The 17,223-nt window shown below is 42.7% G+C and overlaps 1 protein-coding gene across 1 annotated transcript in view; it reads left to right on the top strand.

Annotated features, from left to right (window-relative positions):
• SGTB (small glutamine rich tetratricopeptide repeat co-chaperone beta) overlaps positions 1-17,223 on the top strand; it is a 69,245-nt gene that overhangs the window by 28,225 nt on the left and 23,797 nt on the right. The window contains exons 4-5 of the mRNA XM_089653468.1: positions 13,627-13,705; positions 16,374-16,473. Coding sequence (XP_089509594.1) covers positions 13,627-13,705; positions 16,374-16,473 — 179 coding nt within the window. The remainder of the gene's footprint in view (positions 1-13,626; positions 13,706-16,373; positions 16,474-17,223) is intronic.

Below are 17,223 nucleotides of genomic sequence, written 5' to 3'. Positions count from 1 at the left end.
CTGCACACCTCCTCCATTCACAGAAGGTGTATTATAGCTACCATGAATTAAAAGCAACCTATGAAAGGTAATCGGGTGGATTAATGAAAGGCCTGCCTACCATTCAAAGATTGCTTTTCATTTATGGAAGCTGCAGTACAGCTTCTATGAATGGAGGAGGGAGTGGAAAGGGCAGTCATATTCGGCACTCTTGACAAAAACATATGACAAGCCCCTCGAACTGTATTAACCACTACAGATTGCCACTGCGGAGTAGGGGAGGATCAGAAACATGGGCTTTAAAGATGAATGAGGTCAATTCTATTGATAAATATGGTGGGGAAGAATAGCTGCCCTAAATTCTACATGGCATATTTTTCATGTTATATTTTCAGAGCAAAGTGCTATGAATAGGTGAACCGTGTTTAGGATTTAAGCATCTGCACATAATTATTATTATTATGCAGGATTTATATAGCGCCAACAATTTGCGTGGCGCTTTACAAAATGAAGGTAGACATTACAGTTACAATATAATTTGGTAGAAGAGGAAACAGAGGGCCCTGCTCCTTAGAGCTTACTATCTAGAAGGAAGGGTTGAGTGATACAAAAGGTAATGGCTGTGGGGGATGAGCTGATGGAGGAAATAAAAGGCAGTTTACTAATTAGAAGCAGGATAGGCTTCTTTAAAGAGAGAGGTTTTCAGGGATCGTCTAAAGGTGGATAGATTAGGAGATAAAGCGGATTGGGGTAAGGAGTTCCATATGATGGGAGAAGTCCTGGAGGTGAGCATGGGAGGAGGTGACACAAGAACTAGAGAGCAGAAGGAGGATTGAAGAGAGCGGTTTGGTTGATATCTTGAGACCAGGTTGGTAATGTAGCTGGGGGCAGAGTTGTGGATGGCCTTGTAAGTTGTTGTCAGTATTCTGAATTTTATACTTTGGGCGAGTGGAACCCAGTGGAGGGATTGGCAAAGAGGGGTAGCAGACACTGAATGGTTGGTAAGATGGATGAGCCTGGCAGCAGTATTCATGATTGACTGGAGGGGGATAGCCTATGTAAAGGTAAGCCAATGAGGAAGGAGTTGCAGTAGTCGAGGCGAGAGATAACCAGGGAGTGAATTATGAGCTTTGTGGTATCATTGGTTAAAAAGGGGCATATTCTGGAGATGTTGCGTAGGTTGAGGTGGCATGATTTGGACAGGGATTGGATGCGAGCCTGAAAGGATAGTTCAGAATCCAAGGTGAACCCTAGCACGGGGGAATAGGTTGATAGTGGTGCTATTGATCCTGACTGAGAAATCAGAGAAAGAGAGAGGCACGTGGGGGAGGAAATATTATGAGCTCAGTTTTGGATAGATTGAGTTTTAGGTAATGGTGTGACATCCAGTCTGATATGTCTGATAGTAAATCGGTGATACGTGACGAAACTGATGGGGTGAGCTGAGGAGTAGAGAGATAGATTTGTGTGTCATCAGCATAGAAATGGTTTTTGAAACCATGGGAAGCTATCAGCTGATCCAAGGAAGAAGTATAGATCGAGAATAGAAGAGGTCCAAGGACAGAACCTTGGGGGACATAAGAGGAGTAGAAGAGGAAGTAGAGTTGTAAGTGACACTGAAGGTGTGGTGAGAAAGGTAAGATTTGAACCAATGGAAAGTACATGGAGCCCAAGTAAATAGAGTTTTTTGAGGCGGAGGGGGTGGTCAACTGTGTCAAAGGCAGCGGAGAGGTCCATGAGTATGAGTATGGAATAGTGACCATTGGTTTAGTGGTTGCCAGTTGTTTGTGAGTTTTAGGAGAGCAATGGAGTGTTGTGGGCGAAATCCAGACTGAAGGGGATCGAGAAGGTTATTCTCAATAAGGTGGCAGCTCAGCCGGTTGTAGACTAGATGTTCAAGGAGTTTGGAGGCAAAAGGGAGTAAGGAGATGGGTCTTAGGTTGCTAAGATTGGTGGGGTCCAGTGAGGCCTTTTTAAGTATGGGGGTGACTAGCGCATGTTTTAGAGAGTTGGGGAATATGCCAGTAGAAAGGGAGAGATTGAAGATATGAGTTAAAGAGTAAAGGATAGAGCCAGAGGGTGACTGTAGTCAAGGGGACAGGTGGTTAGGTGGGCTTTAGAAAAAAGTTTACCAACCTCCTTTATAGTAGCTGGGTTAAACAAGGGAAGTTTAGATTGTGTAGGTGAACAAGGAGTGTAGGGTGAGGGAGATATCTGTACAGTGGAGATCTTGTCACGAATTGTATCAATCTTATTTTTTAAGTGATTAGTGATCTCCTGGGCAGTGAGTGAGTTAGTGGGTGGAGGTAAAGATGGACGAAGTAGATAGTTAAAGGTAGAAAAGAGGTGATGGGGATTGTGTGAGAGGGTGTTAATGAGAGTGATAAAATTATGTCTGTTTGGCAGTGTGGAGACAGGAGTTTGTATTTTTGAAGGGCAGTTTTATGTTGGTCAAACTCTTGCTGGGTCTTAGTCTTATGCCATAAATGCTCAAGAGCATGGCTACATTTTTTGAGTGATCTGGTATTGTCTCTTTGCCAGGGCTGTAGCAGTCGGGGCCTAATTCTGTGTGTAGTGAGGGGGGCCAATGTGTCCACGGTGGATGACCGTGAACTGTTGTAGACAGAAGTGGCCATGTTGGGACAGGATAGGGCTGAGATTTTGTCATAGAGACAGTCTGTTGCCGAAAAAAGAAGAGAAAGGTTAAGATAGTGAAGGTTTCTATGGGTAACTGTTTGGTAGTTGGAAGACAAGCAGAGAGTGAAGCTAATAAGCGAGTGATCAGAGAGAGGAAAGGAAAAGTTTGTGAGGTTGCAAGGAGTGCATAGGTAGGAGAATACAAGGTCGAGGCAGTTACCATTAGAGTGAGTAGAAGCATGTGTCCATTGTTTTAGGTAAAAAATGTGGTTAGGCTCAGAAGTTTAGAGTGTTAAGATTAACAGGGATGTTGAAGTCACCAAGAATAATTGCCTGGCTGTCTTACTTTCTCTCTTCTGAAATTCCCACAAAGAAGTCATCAAGGACGCTTGATACCGGTCCAGGAGGTGGATAGATCACAGCAATTCTTAAAGAAACAGGAGAGAACAGATGAATACAGTGAACTTCAAATGAGGAGAGGGACAGGGAGGGAGGTGAATGAAGGACCTGAAAAGTGCTTTGAGGGGATAGAAGGATTCCAACTCCACCTCCTTTCTGTCCACTATGCCTGAGAGAGTGAGTCCAGAGGAGACCACCATGGGAGAGGGCAGCAGGAGAGGGAAAGTCCGATTCATGAAACCACTTTGCATTTCTGTATTAAATAACTACTGTGTTCTATAAAATTATACTTGATTGGTCTTGATAGGTGCAGCTTATTATAGTGAAGTCTGAAGCTATAATTCACCCCATTATGTATGTATATATTTTCTAAAATAGGACGCTTCTTCTGCTTTGGGAAGGCAAAGAGGGATAGGCCTGGTATTCAACATTTTACTGAAAAAGTTTATCTGGTCAACCCTTTGATAAAAAAAAGTCCTTGTGTAACTTACAAATTTCTTCTTTTTTGTGTAAATATCCATAATAACATAGATATAGCTTTTTAGATTTTTATCCATTACAAATATGGCCAGCTGTGGGAGTCTAATTAAAACAGTCTTATTCCAACAGGAATAAGTTGGAAACATTTCACAGTTAGTCAAACCTCTCATTTTAACGTTTGATTATCTAATTAATCTTGATCACATCCACAGAGCCCCGGGTTTTCTTGATGGTGACCTCCAGGGAAATCTTAAGACGTCAAAGCTTGTTCCTTTATTTGAAAGGATAAGAGGTTGTCCTCCTAGCTGCTAGAAGCAAAATCATTCTGAAGGATTTCATGTACTAGGTACAATTTATATGGGCTTTGACGTTTTTTTCTTTGGACTCTATGTACAACAAAATGTGTATCCTATTATTTTTATGGCTAAAAAAAAATCTTATATCATTAACTTGTTTGAAAGCTTGCAAGCTCAGAATTATTGAGTTTCTGTATGGAATTAAATTATTGAGTTTCTGTATTGAATTCAATTATTGAATTTCAATATTGAATTCTACAATACACAAAATATTGGCAGGGGTAATTGGTATGAGCTAACTGCCATGTTAAAGTATAACTAAAGGCAAAACTTTTTTTTTTTTTTTTTAGTTTCGGATAGAGTGGAGAAGAATTTGAACCTCTGTCCATTTTTATTGATGTCTGCGCTGCATCCTCATTAGGGAGAATCACTCTCTCTATTTGTCATGTTTACTATCATTGAAAGTAAAAGAAAACTCCAATTTTTGGAGTGCCCCCAGAACTGTAATAGAGGGGAAATCTTCCATTTGGGATACTAGTTCTGGTGACTGAGGGGATCCTCAAGGAATTCCCTTAAAGTTGTGTATACTAGCATATTATGTTCTTAACATGCAGGGAGAAGATTGTTTGTTTGTTTTTTTTCTTTTTCTTTTTTTTGTGGGTTATTAATGCTTTAATTTGCAGGGATTTCCTCTCACTGCCTGTTTTGGCTATAGGACAGGAAGTGAAAGTAAATCTCTCCAATGGGACATGGATGTCAAACAAAAACTGACAGGGGTTATAATCCTCCTATACTCTATTCAAAAGGAAAAAAAAGTTAAGCATATAGTTGTACTTTATCAGTTGCCAGATTGAGCTTTTCTCATGTAGTGCAAGGAAAGATTTTTTCTATAATGTTTCCCACCCCCCCCCCCCCCCCCCCTTCCCCAGCACATACTCACCTTTCCTTTTCTCCCTTGCAGGTACATTAAGGTATGGAGGGGAATGTGACTTACTCCATGTAAAAGTGCTGGGCCAATTACTACAAAGTACATAGCTTTGTGTATTCTATGACTTGAGTATTGTGTATTCGATGACTTGAGTAACTCATAGTTTACAATGGGTGGCTTCTCCAGCTTCTGGCAGCTGACTGGAGTATCTGGGGAGTATATACAGTAAATAGGTGAATATGTACTACTGGCAGTGGGGATTAAAGTAAACCTGCTTATTTGCACAGCACGAGTGAAGCACAAATTGACTTTAAAGTAGTTTTAAAGGATTACACTTTCTTTAAAAAAAACAAGCATATTATACTTACCTTCTCTGTGCAATGGTCTTGTACAGAGCAGCTCTGATCCTCCTCTTCTGTGGTCCTCCGTTGTTGATCCTGGCTCTCCCCCCCACTGTATGCTTGTTCACTCCCAAGCCGGTTCTGTGTGTATCCATAGCAACACAGAGCATGGCTCGGCCCCACTGGCTGTGATTGATAGCAGTGAAGCCAATGGCTCCCACTGCTGTCTCTGAGCCAATGAGGTGGGTGAGAGCCTCTGCTCTTGTGGACTTCTCTGGATCAAGATCAGGCTCAGCTAAGTATAAGGGGGGCTAGGGGGAGCTGCATGCAGAAGGTTTTTTTAACCTTAATGCAGAGAATGCATTAAGGTAAAAAAAAAAATCTGCCTATAGAACAGTGGACATTTAAATATTTCTATATAACAAGCAAGTAAGTAAGTAATGCTTAAATGATTGCTGAAGTCTGTAGCTTCAGGCACTATGGAATAATTCATCCTCAAGTTGACTCATAATTAAAATTCTTAGCTAAATGTTCTCAGCTTCACATTCACTTTCTCTCTGTTGCTCAGTAACCTCCTCCCAGCACTGAGTTTGCAGCCTCCAATCCTTCTAATCTGTAATGTAAGCACATAGCAGCTGCACAGGAGCAAGTTCTAAGACCCAAAGACTTCACTGCTTCTGTTGTGAGCTCGGGGTCTTTAAAGCTAAACTCTACGAGCCGCTTAATGTGTGGGGTCTCCTGTTTCTGTGCCCACAACGAAGTGAACAACTCAGCGCACACTGACACACCTAGCTGAACAGGCAAAGATTTGCTGCAGGTATATATACCCCAATGGTTCAAGGTGCATAGAGACCAGGAACGACACAGCAACTGTGTTAAGCAATAGCAAAAAAGTATATTGCAACAGGGTAACTAAAAAAGAAATCTACTGTAATGAATAAACAGTAAGACAATTATACTGCAATGGTTAAATAGTACCCACTATCAACAATGTCAGTGTAAAATGGTTTGTCTCATCTCTGTAACTGATACATTCTCTGGAGACCTCTTTTTATTGAAAAAAAAAAAACAGACTTATTGGCTGGATCACCAGATGAATAAAATCTAAAAAGGAAACTAATGCAGCCATCGAATATAAGAAATGGTAGGCTGCAATATTATAAATGTTTGCTTTTTTATTTAATACCGCTATGAGCAATAGGAATAATATGCTGCAGCAACCGCAATTGTTTTAAAACACAACACCTCCTGAATCTTACAGAGCAACCCTAACTAGGGAGGTGTGTGTGTGTGTGTGTGTATAAAATATTGCAGCCTACCATTTCTTATATTTGATGGCTGCTTTAGTTTCCTTTTTAGTTTTTTTCATCTGGTGATCCAGCCAGTAAGTCTGTTGTTTTTCAATAAAAAGAGCTCTCCAGAGAATATATATACTGTATACAGTGAAGGAAATGCGTATTTGATCCCCTGCTGATTTTGAATGTTTGCCCACTCACAAAGAAATGATCAGTCTAAAATCAAATGGTAGGTGTATTGTAACACTGAGAGACAGAATAGCAACAAAAAATTCAAAAGAAATGCATGTCTAACAAATTGTGCACTAATTTGCATGTTCATGAGGGAAATAAATATTTGATCCCCTATCATTCAGCAGGATTTCTGGCTACCCAGGAGTCTTTCATACAGGTAACAAGCTGATATTAGAAGCAGTTTCTTAAAGGGAGTGCTGCTAATCTAATTTTGTTACCTGTATAAAAGACACCTGTCCACATGAGCAATCAAACAATCAGATTCCAAACTCTCCAGCATGGCAAAGACCAAAGAGCTGTCCAAGGATGTCAGGGACAACATTGTAGACCTACACAAGGCTGGACTGGTCTACCAAACTTTCGCCAAGCAGCTTGGTGAGAAGGTGACAACAGTTGGTGCAATAATTTGCAAATGGAAGAAACCCAAAACAACTGTCAGTCTCCCTAGGTCTGGTGCACCATGCAAGATCTCACCTCGTGGAGTGTCAATGATCATGAGAACAGTGATGAATCATCCCAGAAATACACGTGAGGATCTTGTCAATGATCTCAGGCAGCTGGGACCACAGTCACCAAGAAAACAATTGGTAACACACTACGCCGACAAGGATTGAAATCCTGCAGTGCCCGCAAGGTCCCTCTGCTCAAGAAAGCACATGTCCAGGCCCATCTGAAGTTTTCCACTGAGCATCTGAATGATGCAGAGGAGGACTGGTTGAAAGTGTTGCGGTCAGATGAGACCAAAATTGAGCTCTTTGGCATCAACTCAACTCACCATGTTTGGAGGAGGAGGAATGCTGCCTCTGATTCTAAGAACACCATCCCAACTGTCAAACATGGTGATGGAAACATTCTGCTTTGGGGGTGATTTTCTGCTAAGGGGACAGGACAACTGCATCGCATCACAGGGACGATGGACGGGGCAATGTACCGCCAAATCTTGGGTGAGAACCTTCTTCCCTCAGCCAGGGCATTGAAAATGGGTCGTGGATGGGTGTTCCATCATGACAATGACCCAAAACACGGCCAAGGCGACAAAGGAGTGGTTCAAGAAGAAGCACCTTAAGGTCCTGGAGTGGCCTAGCCAATCTCCAGACCTTAATCCAATTGAAAATCTGTGGAGGGAGCTGAAAGTTCGAGTTGCCAAACCTTAAAGACTTGAAGAGGATCTGCCAAGAGGAGTGGGCTAAAATCCCTCCTGAGATGTGTGCAAATCTGGTGGTCAACTACAGGAAACGTCTGACCTCTGTGATTGCCAACAAGGGACTTGCCACCAAGTACTAAGTCATGTTTTGTGAAGGAGATCAAATACTTATTTCCCTCATGAACATGCAAATCAGTGCATCATTTGTTAGACATGCATTTCTTATGAATTTTTTATTGCTATTCTGTCTCTCAGTGTTACAACAATACACCTACCACATATATATATATATATATATATATATATATATATATATATATATATATATACATACACACCTAGCGGCCACTTTATTAGGTATACCTGTTCAATTGCTTAAACTGAGCATAAGAATGGGGAAGAAAGGGGATTTAAGTGAATTTGAATGTGGCATGGTTGTTGGTGCCAGACGGGATGGTCTGAGTATTGCAAAAACTGCTGATCTACTGGGCTTTTCATGCACAACCATCTCTATGGTTTACAGAGAATGGTCCAAAAAATATCCACTGACTGGCAGTTGTGTGGACGAAAATGCCTTGTTGATGTCAGAGGAGAATGGGCATTCATTTCAGCTGCGACATTCAGATGGTAGGGTCAGAATTTGGTGTAAACAAGATGAACACATGGACACATCCTGCTTTGTATCAAGATTTCAGGCTGGTAGTGGTGGAGTAATGGTGTGGGGGATATTTTCTTGGCAAGGTGTACCTAATAAAGTGGCCGGTGAGTATATATGCCACAATAAAAGTTCAGCAGTCAGTAGTATGCTTCCTTATGTCTCCTGTTGGCCAGTTTGTTGGGGCCCAACCATTATGGTGGAGTGCTTATGATAATGTCCCTTTAAGAACTGGTGCAGCCATTGCCAATGCATTCCTTACAAATAACTCTCTCCTTCTTTTAACAAGGTGTAATGCAGGTTGAACATCGGCCTCTTACCACTCTTTGCCAGTGAGCAGGAGGAGACTCCCTTTCTGACAAAGTGTACAGCAGTCAGTGTCCTCAGCGTCCAGCTCCTCACTCAGACAGCAGACGCAGGACATCTTATGATGTTCTGGAATGGCTGATACTGTGTTCCTATTTTGCTCAGGTGCAGCGGTCCCATTGCAGCCTGTTTTCTTCCAAGATGTCTCTCCCCTTGAATGGTGGTCTCTGGCAGGTACAACACTTCAGTCCCTCTCTAGAGACACAGGGAGCACTGGCACTTAGCAGCATCACCAGCCTCTCCACACCAGCAGCTCCCCTTTTTCTCTCTCCTTGTGAGGTTCTGTATCTGTAGCTCAGGCTTCTGCTCTCCTCTCCTCTTGTAGCAACTCCTCCTCCTACAACTTCTAGTCCCAAAAAGTACCTATTTCCTTTAGGACTTTTTCCTGGAAACTACATCTCCCACAGTCCTTCACACTCCTCCTCAGAGTCTCTAGCAGTTTACATGCTTAGTGTATCCTCTAGTGGATGAAGGGTGGCTTAACACTGACTGCTATTTATTCTGCAATATCCTACATCTGTGTCACGTACCTGGAGATGGAGCCTGACGTGGAGAGGAAGTTGATTTCTTACACCTCTGGATCGGTACCCCTGGTAAAGTACAGGAGGCACAAGAGCCTGGAGTGGCATGAGTGCCTGGCAGTTTTGGTGATGATGGCTGCGGATGAGAAGTCTGTGTGCACTCGGATACAGGCTGAATCGTGACACAGGGCAGCATTCTCAGTAGGCTGGTAGGCACTCAGCAGGCACTTGGCAGGCTGGTAGACAGTCAGCAGGCACTTGGCAGGCTGGCAGGTCACAGGCAGCAGGCACTTGACAGGCTGGTACGTAGACAGTCAGCAGGCACTTGGCAGACTGGTAGATAGGCAGCAGGCACTTGGCAGGCTGGCAGGTCACAGGTAGCAGGCACTTGACAGGCTGGTAGGCAGTCAGCAGGCACTTGGCAGGCTGGTAGATAGGCAGCAGGCACTTGGCAGGCTGGCAGGTCACAGGCATCAGGCACTTGACAGGCTGGTAGATAGGCAGCAGGTACTTGGCAGGTCACAGGCAGCAGGCACTTGCCAGGCTGGTAGACAGTCAGCAGGCACTTGGCAGGCTGGTAGATAGGCAGCAGGCACTTGGCAGGCTGGCATGTTACAGACAGCAGGCACTTGGCAGGTTACAGACAGCAGGCACTTGGCAGGCTGGGAGGTTACAGACAGCAGGCACTAGGCAGGCTGGCAGGTTACAGACAGCAGGCACTAGGCAGGCTGGCAGGTTACAGACAGCAGGCACTTGGCAGGCTGGCAGGTTACAGACAGCAAGCACTTGGCAGGCTGGCAGGTTACAGATAACAGGCACTTGGCAGGTTACAGACAGAAGGCACTTGGCAGACTGGCAGGTTATGGACAGCAGATGCTTGGCAGGCTGTAGGGGTAAGGATTGCCACTACAGGCTGGACACAGAGCAGGGTCAGGCAAGCCAGGTCAGACACTAGCAGGCACGTCAGGAACAGAGCAGCAGGCAGAAAAGTAGTCAGGTGCAGGCTGGAGTTGGCAACAGTAAGCAAAAAGCCAGAAGGATCAGACAGAGACGTGGTCAAAGAGCAAGCCAGGGATCAGTTCAGGCAGAGTTAAAGCGTGATCAGACAGATCAGGACGGCAACAGGAGATCAGGCACAGGAACAGGTAGCAAGTAGCAAAATGCTGTGTAGACCATAAGACAAAGTCCTAGTGCAGCAGAAGTGTTTAAATAGCCCATTAGGTGCCATTCTAGTGGCAGACGGATGTTCGGATAATACCAACTCTTCGCCTACGCATAACTATGGGCACAATTTGACTTTCCTGACGCTAACTAACAGGAATTCTCTGTCTGCTCATAATTTCACCTCTCCTGAAAATCAGTGCCTGTGTATAAGTCCCCTCTGCAGCACAGACAGAGTCCCCTTCCCACCAGAGCTGCAGACTTGGCTACATATAAAAAATACAGATCAGTTCAGCTCTGTAGTCCATGATGCACCGTTGACTGCATTCTTTTAAAGCAAGCAGTGTAAGTACCCAAAAATCTGAGCTGTTATATCCCGTATATCGGGACAGGAATGTGAGTAGAAGAAGCAGTACAAGGAGCCAGTCAGAGTCAGTTCATATGCCTACAAGGAGTATGCTGATAGGAGGAGAAATCTGAGTGACAGAGAGACATCACTGTGCTGCTTCTCCTTCACTGTCCAATCATGGTCTGGAACAAGCCCATGATCCATGTTAGGCTGGGCTCAGATGAAGTGAGTTGAATGATACTGGCTGTCAGACTAAGGACATCTGGTGACAGAAGATAATTTTTGTGTGGGCAGCAATCAATTTAAGGTGAGTTTTGCAGCAAAAGCTGCTTTTGTGGTTTATTTTTTATATGGTTTATTTTACTGCTACAGAGCGGCCCTCCTGTGTAAAATCACATATATGTACGTGATTTTGCACTTCCGTCTTACAGGGGTGCACGCGCGCCGGCAACGGATCGCCTTTGCTGTGAACTGTTATAGCAGAAGTCGATCTCAGAGTCCCAGTGAATGGATGGTCACCGCCACCCATAGATCATCGGGCAGGGGGGAACAACAGAGCTCTGCCTATGTTTACATAGGCAGAGGTCTGTTCTGACAGGGGAAGGGGGGGTGATCGATCATGTGTTAGAGCACAGCTGGGAACACAATCCATCACTTCCCCTTGTACCAACACCATTTAGTGTACACCAAGCACATAGCTAGACACACACAACCCTTTGATCATCCTAGACATTAACCCCTTCTCAAGCAGTGTCATTAGTACAGTGATCAGTGTATATTTTTAGCATTGATCACTGTATTAGTGATACAGGAGCGAACGGATGACATCACAACGTTTCCATTCATCGGGACAGCGGTTGTAGTATTTGTGAAACCACTCCAGGAACAGCATTTTAGCAGGCAATTGCATTTACAGAGAAGGGCCCGTGCTTTTCCTTGCATTCTATTCCGTAGAATGCAACGGATCGCCTTTGCTGTGAACTGTTATAGCAGAAGTCGATCTCAGAGTCCCAGTGAATGGATGGTCACCGCCACCCATAGATCATCGGGCAGGGGGGAACAACAGAGCTCTGCCTATGTTTACATAGGCAGAGGTCTGTTCTGACAGGGGAAGGGGGGGTGATCGATCATGTGTTAGAGCACAGCTGGGAACACAATCCATCACTTCCCCTTGTACCAACACCATTTAGTGTACACCAAGCACATAGCTAGACACACACAACCCTTTGATCATCCTAGACATTAACCCCTTCTCAAGCAGTGTCATTAGTACAGTGATCAGTGTATATTTTTAGCATTGATCACTGTATTAGTGATACAGGAGCGAACGGATGACATCACAACGTTTCCATTCATCGGGACAGCGGTTGTAGTATTTGTGAAACCACTCCAGGAACAGCATTTTAGCAGGCAATTGCATTTACAGAGAAGGGCCCGTGCTTTTCCTTGCATTCTATTCCGTATGGTGATGGTTTTCCAAGCTCATACAGACTCAGCTGTTCAGATGATACTGCCATCTTGTGCCTAAACGATATATTGCCGGATGTTCATCATAGGTGGTGCAGATATGTATCTCCAGAACTTGAGTGCATTTCCTATGGTTTATTGCTTAATAAAAGTTTAATAGGATAAAGCACTATGTTGAGTTCTTTTTAATGAGGAATACGGATGACACTAAGACGTTTATAAGGAGGAAGCATACATTGGAGACCTCATTTAACAAGCTGATATTCTGAGTCCAATTGGGACCAAAAGTTTAGTAGACCGTAACATTGTACAATGTGAGGTCACACTGCGTGAGGTGAGCAGAAATATGGTGGAGGATGTTTTCTCACTGGAATTTGTGACAGCTGCACATAGTTTCGTTATTCACAGGAGGGTTTACAGAAGAACACTATTTTGATTGGACTTGAGTTTACAATGACTTTTTTGGTTGATTCAAAATTATTATTATTTTTTTTGGTTTGGGTGATTCTTGGTTTTCGTATTTAATTTTTTTATTTTTCAAATTTTTTTATTTACAAATATTGTGCAATTTTGTGATGTAGCACTGCATTTTTTCTTCGCCTTTATTCTGATCACTGTATTAATGTCACTGGTTCCCCCAAAGTGTCAGTTAGTAAAATGTCCGCTGCAATATCGCAGTCCCGCTAGAAAGCGATGATTGCCGCCATTACTTGTATTAAAAAATAAAAAAATCCAGTATAATGTCCCATAGTTTGTAAACGCTTTAACTTTTGTGCACTTTTTAGCCTAAATTTATAAACAAATTTGAATTTATAGCAGAAAATAAAAAATAATTTTTTTTTTTTTCAAAATTGTCATTTTTTTTTTTTATAACTCAAAAAGTAAAAAAGGCTGAGGTGATCAAACACCACCAAAAGAAATCTCTATTTGTGGGGGAAAAAAAGGACATACATTTCATTTGGGTACAGCGTTGCACGATCGTGCAATTGTCAGTTAAAATAGCACAGCACCGTATTGCAAAAAAAGGCCTGTTCAGGAATGGGGGTTAAATCTTCCTGAACATAAATGGTTAATAAGCTTTTCATTTGTATATTGTTCCAATGACCCTTATCAATGACCCTTGTTATCTCATTAGAGGTGTCACAGTGATAAAAATGATTGGCTATCCTCCCAAAAGGGTCTCAAACAGCACAGGTCCTAATCCTTTCCCACTTAAAAGAAGTTTTGACTGTAGTTGGGCTTTAAAAACATAAATTGGTCCCACCTGATCTTTCTCTTGCTCTCTCTTTTGTTTGAGTTTGTGAAATTAAAACCTTTTTATGCATTTTGTGCTTTCTGTTGGAGCCATACATTAAATTTTGTTGTTTTCTGCAGAATGATGAATTGACACCAGCAGAATCGCCATCAGTCTCTCCAGCCGACATAGAAAAGGCTGAACAGCTAAAAGATGAAGGTAAGCAGAAGGCAAACAGAGAGCAAAGAACTAACCACCAGTAGGAATGAGCTTGGGCATGTCTGAATCCTAGTTCCAATCCACATGAGTAAGCCCGTCAGGGAGCCATCACCTGTACTGATAAGTGACTAAACACTCTCTGCCCTGGCAGCCAAATGTATACAAGGGGTATGTATAGGTGCGCCTGCAGGGGGAAATACTTCAACCGCTTATGACAGACCCAGTACAGTCACAGCTTATTGGTGGGTTTACTTATGTGGGTATGGAGTAGAATCTAAACATACCCAAGCTTGTTCCAAGTTACCATTATTGCATGCAGATACTCTGCCGCTTATCGCTCCTCATTATTGGTTTACCATGCCATGCACTGTGTCTAAGCCTGGGTTCACATATATGTGGTGCGGTATATCGCATGTGATTCGCACAGGAACCGCACTGCATTCCTGTACAAATCGCAAGTGATTTGTGTGTGGTGCGATTGGATCCATACATTTTGTATGGCTCTAATCGCACCGCACCAAAAATGTGCAGGACCCTTTTTTTGGTCCGCACTAGAATCGGATTGCATGGGTATTCACACCTATGCGATCCCATTCTGCACATCGCACCGCGTTTTGCAGACCACTTTTGGGGTGTTGTTAACTTAACATACACACCTGCAGCGGTTCACATGAACGGGGTGCGATTCTGATGCGGTGTGGAATTCGCACAGAGAACGCTGCAAATTCCGCACCGCATCAGTGTGAACCAGGGCTCAGTGTGAAGCCAGTAATCCTGGTAGAGATAGGGTTTTGCTTTCTTATGTCAGAGCCTGTTCACATACAGTATATGCGGATTGGATGCAGTTTGAACGTCATCCAATCCGCATGACATGTGAAATACCATTGCTTTCACATACAGTTGAAACTCAAAAAATTAGAATATTGTGCAAAAGTTTTTATTTCAGTAATGCAACAATGATGGTTTTCTGCACAACTCTCAGGTCAGCAGTCTTTCCAATTATTGTGATTCCTACTGAACCAGACTGAGAGACCATTTAAAGGCTCAGGAACCCTTTGCAGGTGTTATGGCTTAATTAGCTGATTAGAGTGGGACACTTTGAGCTGAGAATATTGCACCTTTTCACAATATTCTCATTTTCTGAGATTGTGGATTTGGGGTTTTCATGAGCTGTAAGCCACAATCATCCCAATTATGACAAATAACGGCTTGAACTATCTTGCTTTGCATGTAATGAGTCTATCTCATATATTAGTTTCACCTTTTAAGTTGCATTACTGAAATAAATGAACTTTTGCATGATATTCTAATTTTTCGAGTTTCACCTGTATGTCCGGTGTACTGGCAGTGCGGAGTCAGTGCCATTTTAAAAAGAGTTATGTCCGATTTCTGAGCAGTGGATTCAGGTGCAGATTACAGGCTATTGACTTCTGTGGGAACCGTTCTTAAACTGCACATGTTTGAACAGGATAAAATCCTGAGCTAATCCTGTCCTGAACCTGATGTAAACCTGACATGACCCGCTGAACAACTACTGTATCAATTTGCTGTGAAACCTGAGCTTCAGTCCGCACTGCACATGTGTGAATCAGCTCTTAAACTGGCCATACACATGTAGATTTTTGGGGTGAGAATATTCATTAGAAAAATCGTTACGAAAATTCTTTGAACATTCGATGAGTGGACGAATGTCGTTCGAATATTGTCTTTTGTTTTTAACATTCGATTTTAAAATGAATGTAAGTTCTGAACGATAACCACATACACCTGCTGAAAATTTGTTTGATCGAGAAGTTTTCTTTCCTGCCCCTTTGAATTTTCCCGTCACTGCTGTAGAAAACGAACATCGATTCGACTCCACTAACTACAGTATTACAAAATCAATTGAATATTCTTGAAATGAAAATTCTTGAATGAAAATCTATACGCGTATGGCCAGTTTTAACCTACTATGAGAACAGTAGTGAGATCAGCACAGCACACTCCAAATCTCTTGGGATTAGCAGTCAGAGGTGGCAGTGTTATAATCTCATGCTACATATATACAGAGGCTGTAGGAATAAGAGTACCTAGGCACCCTCAAATACCAGCCCTGCTAGATTTTTCAGGAAGAAGTCCAGACAAAAGATACTTTTTCAGGGTACTGCAATGGCACATTTAAATCTTTACAACCTAGGAAATCTTTATTTTTTGAGTTTAGTTTCACTAGAAAGGTCACAAAGCTGAAATCCTTCTAAGGCTGAGTCCATAATAAAATTGCAACATGTAATAGACAAAACACAATAAATAGTACCACAAGTAATCCTAGTGCCCTCCTAGATTGTAAACTCCAAGGAGCAGGGCCCTTGAACCCCTTGTGTATTGTATTGTTATTGTACTGTCTCATGTATTGTCTCCCATTGTAATATACAGCGCTGAGCGAACTATTAGTGCTTTATAAATCCTGTATAATAATAATTGTGCAATAGAGGAACTTTGAGTTTATCCAGATTACAGAATCGGTCCCCAGGTAGTACGGTAGTAAATTACAAAGGAATTATAGTTTAGATAGTTTTTTTGCCTATTTTACATACCTTTTTTGTGCTATACTTAAACCAGCATTAGAGAGAAAACAGAAACAATAACATTTCTCTAGGTATTTTCTAAATGATACATATTTCTGATTCAGGTAACAATTACATGAAGGAACAGAACTATGAAGCTGCTGTAGAGTGCTACTCACAGGCAGTTGAGTTGGATCCAAACAATGCGGTATATTACTGCAACAGGTACTATTTCTTTATTAAATTTGTTCTACTTCAACACTTATTATGTGTGTTCTTGTCTCAGAATATCAATATTTTGTCAATTGTGCTACTTAATGTGGTTGTAAACCCTTACATACACCCAGTGAAGTGACTAGCCTCAGATGAGACACAGAGACGAAACAAATCTTTCTACATAGGTTGTACCTGTTTATCTGCAGTCCTCTTTTCTCTACAGTTGTTCAAAGTGCATGTCACAATTTAGTCTGCAGTTTTCCTGCCTGTGTATTTCTTACCTCTTTGCTGCAGTGATTCTTCTAGACCTGATTCCTTTCACGTGTGTTGTTTGGCATCTGTGCTCACCTTTAGATGTCACCTGCTGTTCTGTGGGTTTATATTTCCTTTCCTTCCATCACTACCTGGCCCACCTCTGAGTTTGCTTCCCTATATAAGGCATGCTTAGTGCAGCCTATATTGCCTGTGCAACTTCCCGGTTCCCTGAGCTCCTGTTTGTCTGCTATTATGTGTATTCTGTCTGACTTCCCCTGACATTGTCTCCCATCTGTGCTTGCCTGCCACCTGCCCTGATCTAAGCTTGTTTCCTGGAATCGAGTCTGTCTCTTGGCATTCCACAGCTGGGTGTACCTGGGGGTTGTGACCTGGTTCCAGCTTGCTGCAAGTCCATCCCCACCATCAGGAGCCCTGGTGAAGAAGCAGGCTGGAGCTTAAGCTCTGAGCCCAGGTGAACCTTGAGTTGGCTATTTACAAAGGCTC

This window comes from Staurois parvus, unplaced genomic scaffold, assembly GCF_062004578.1.
Source record: "Staurois parvus isolate SC_StPar_1 unplaced genomic scaffold, SC_StPar_1.0 ptg000714l, whole genome shotgun sequence".
NCBI classification, from domain to species: domain Eukaryota; kingdom Metazoa; phylum Chordata; class Amphibia; order Anura; family Ranidae; genus Staurois; species Staurois parvus.
The sequence above is the reverse complement of the archived record's forward strand: the minus strand, read 5'-3'. Positions and strand labels throughout refer to the sequence as shown.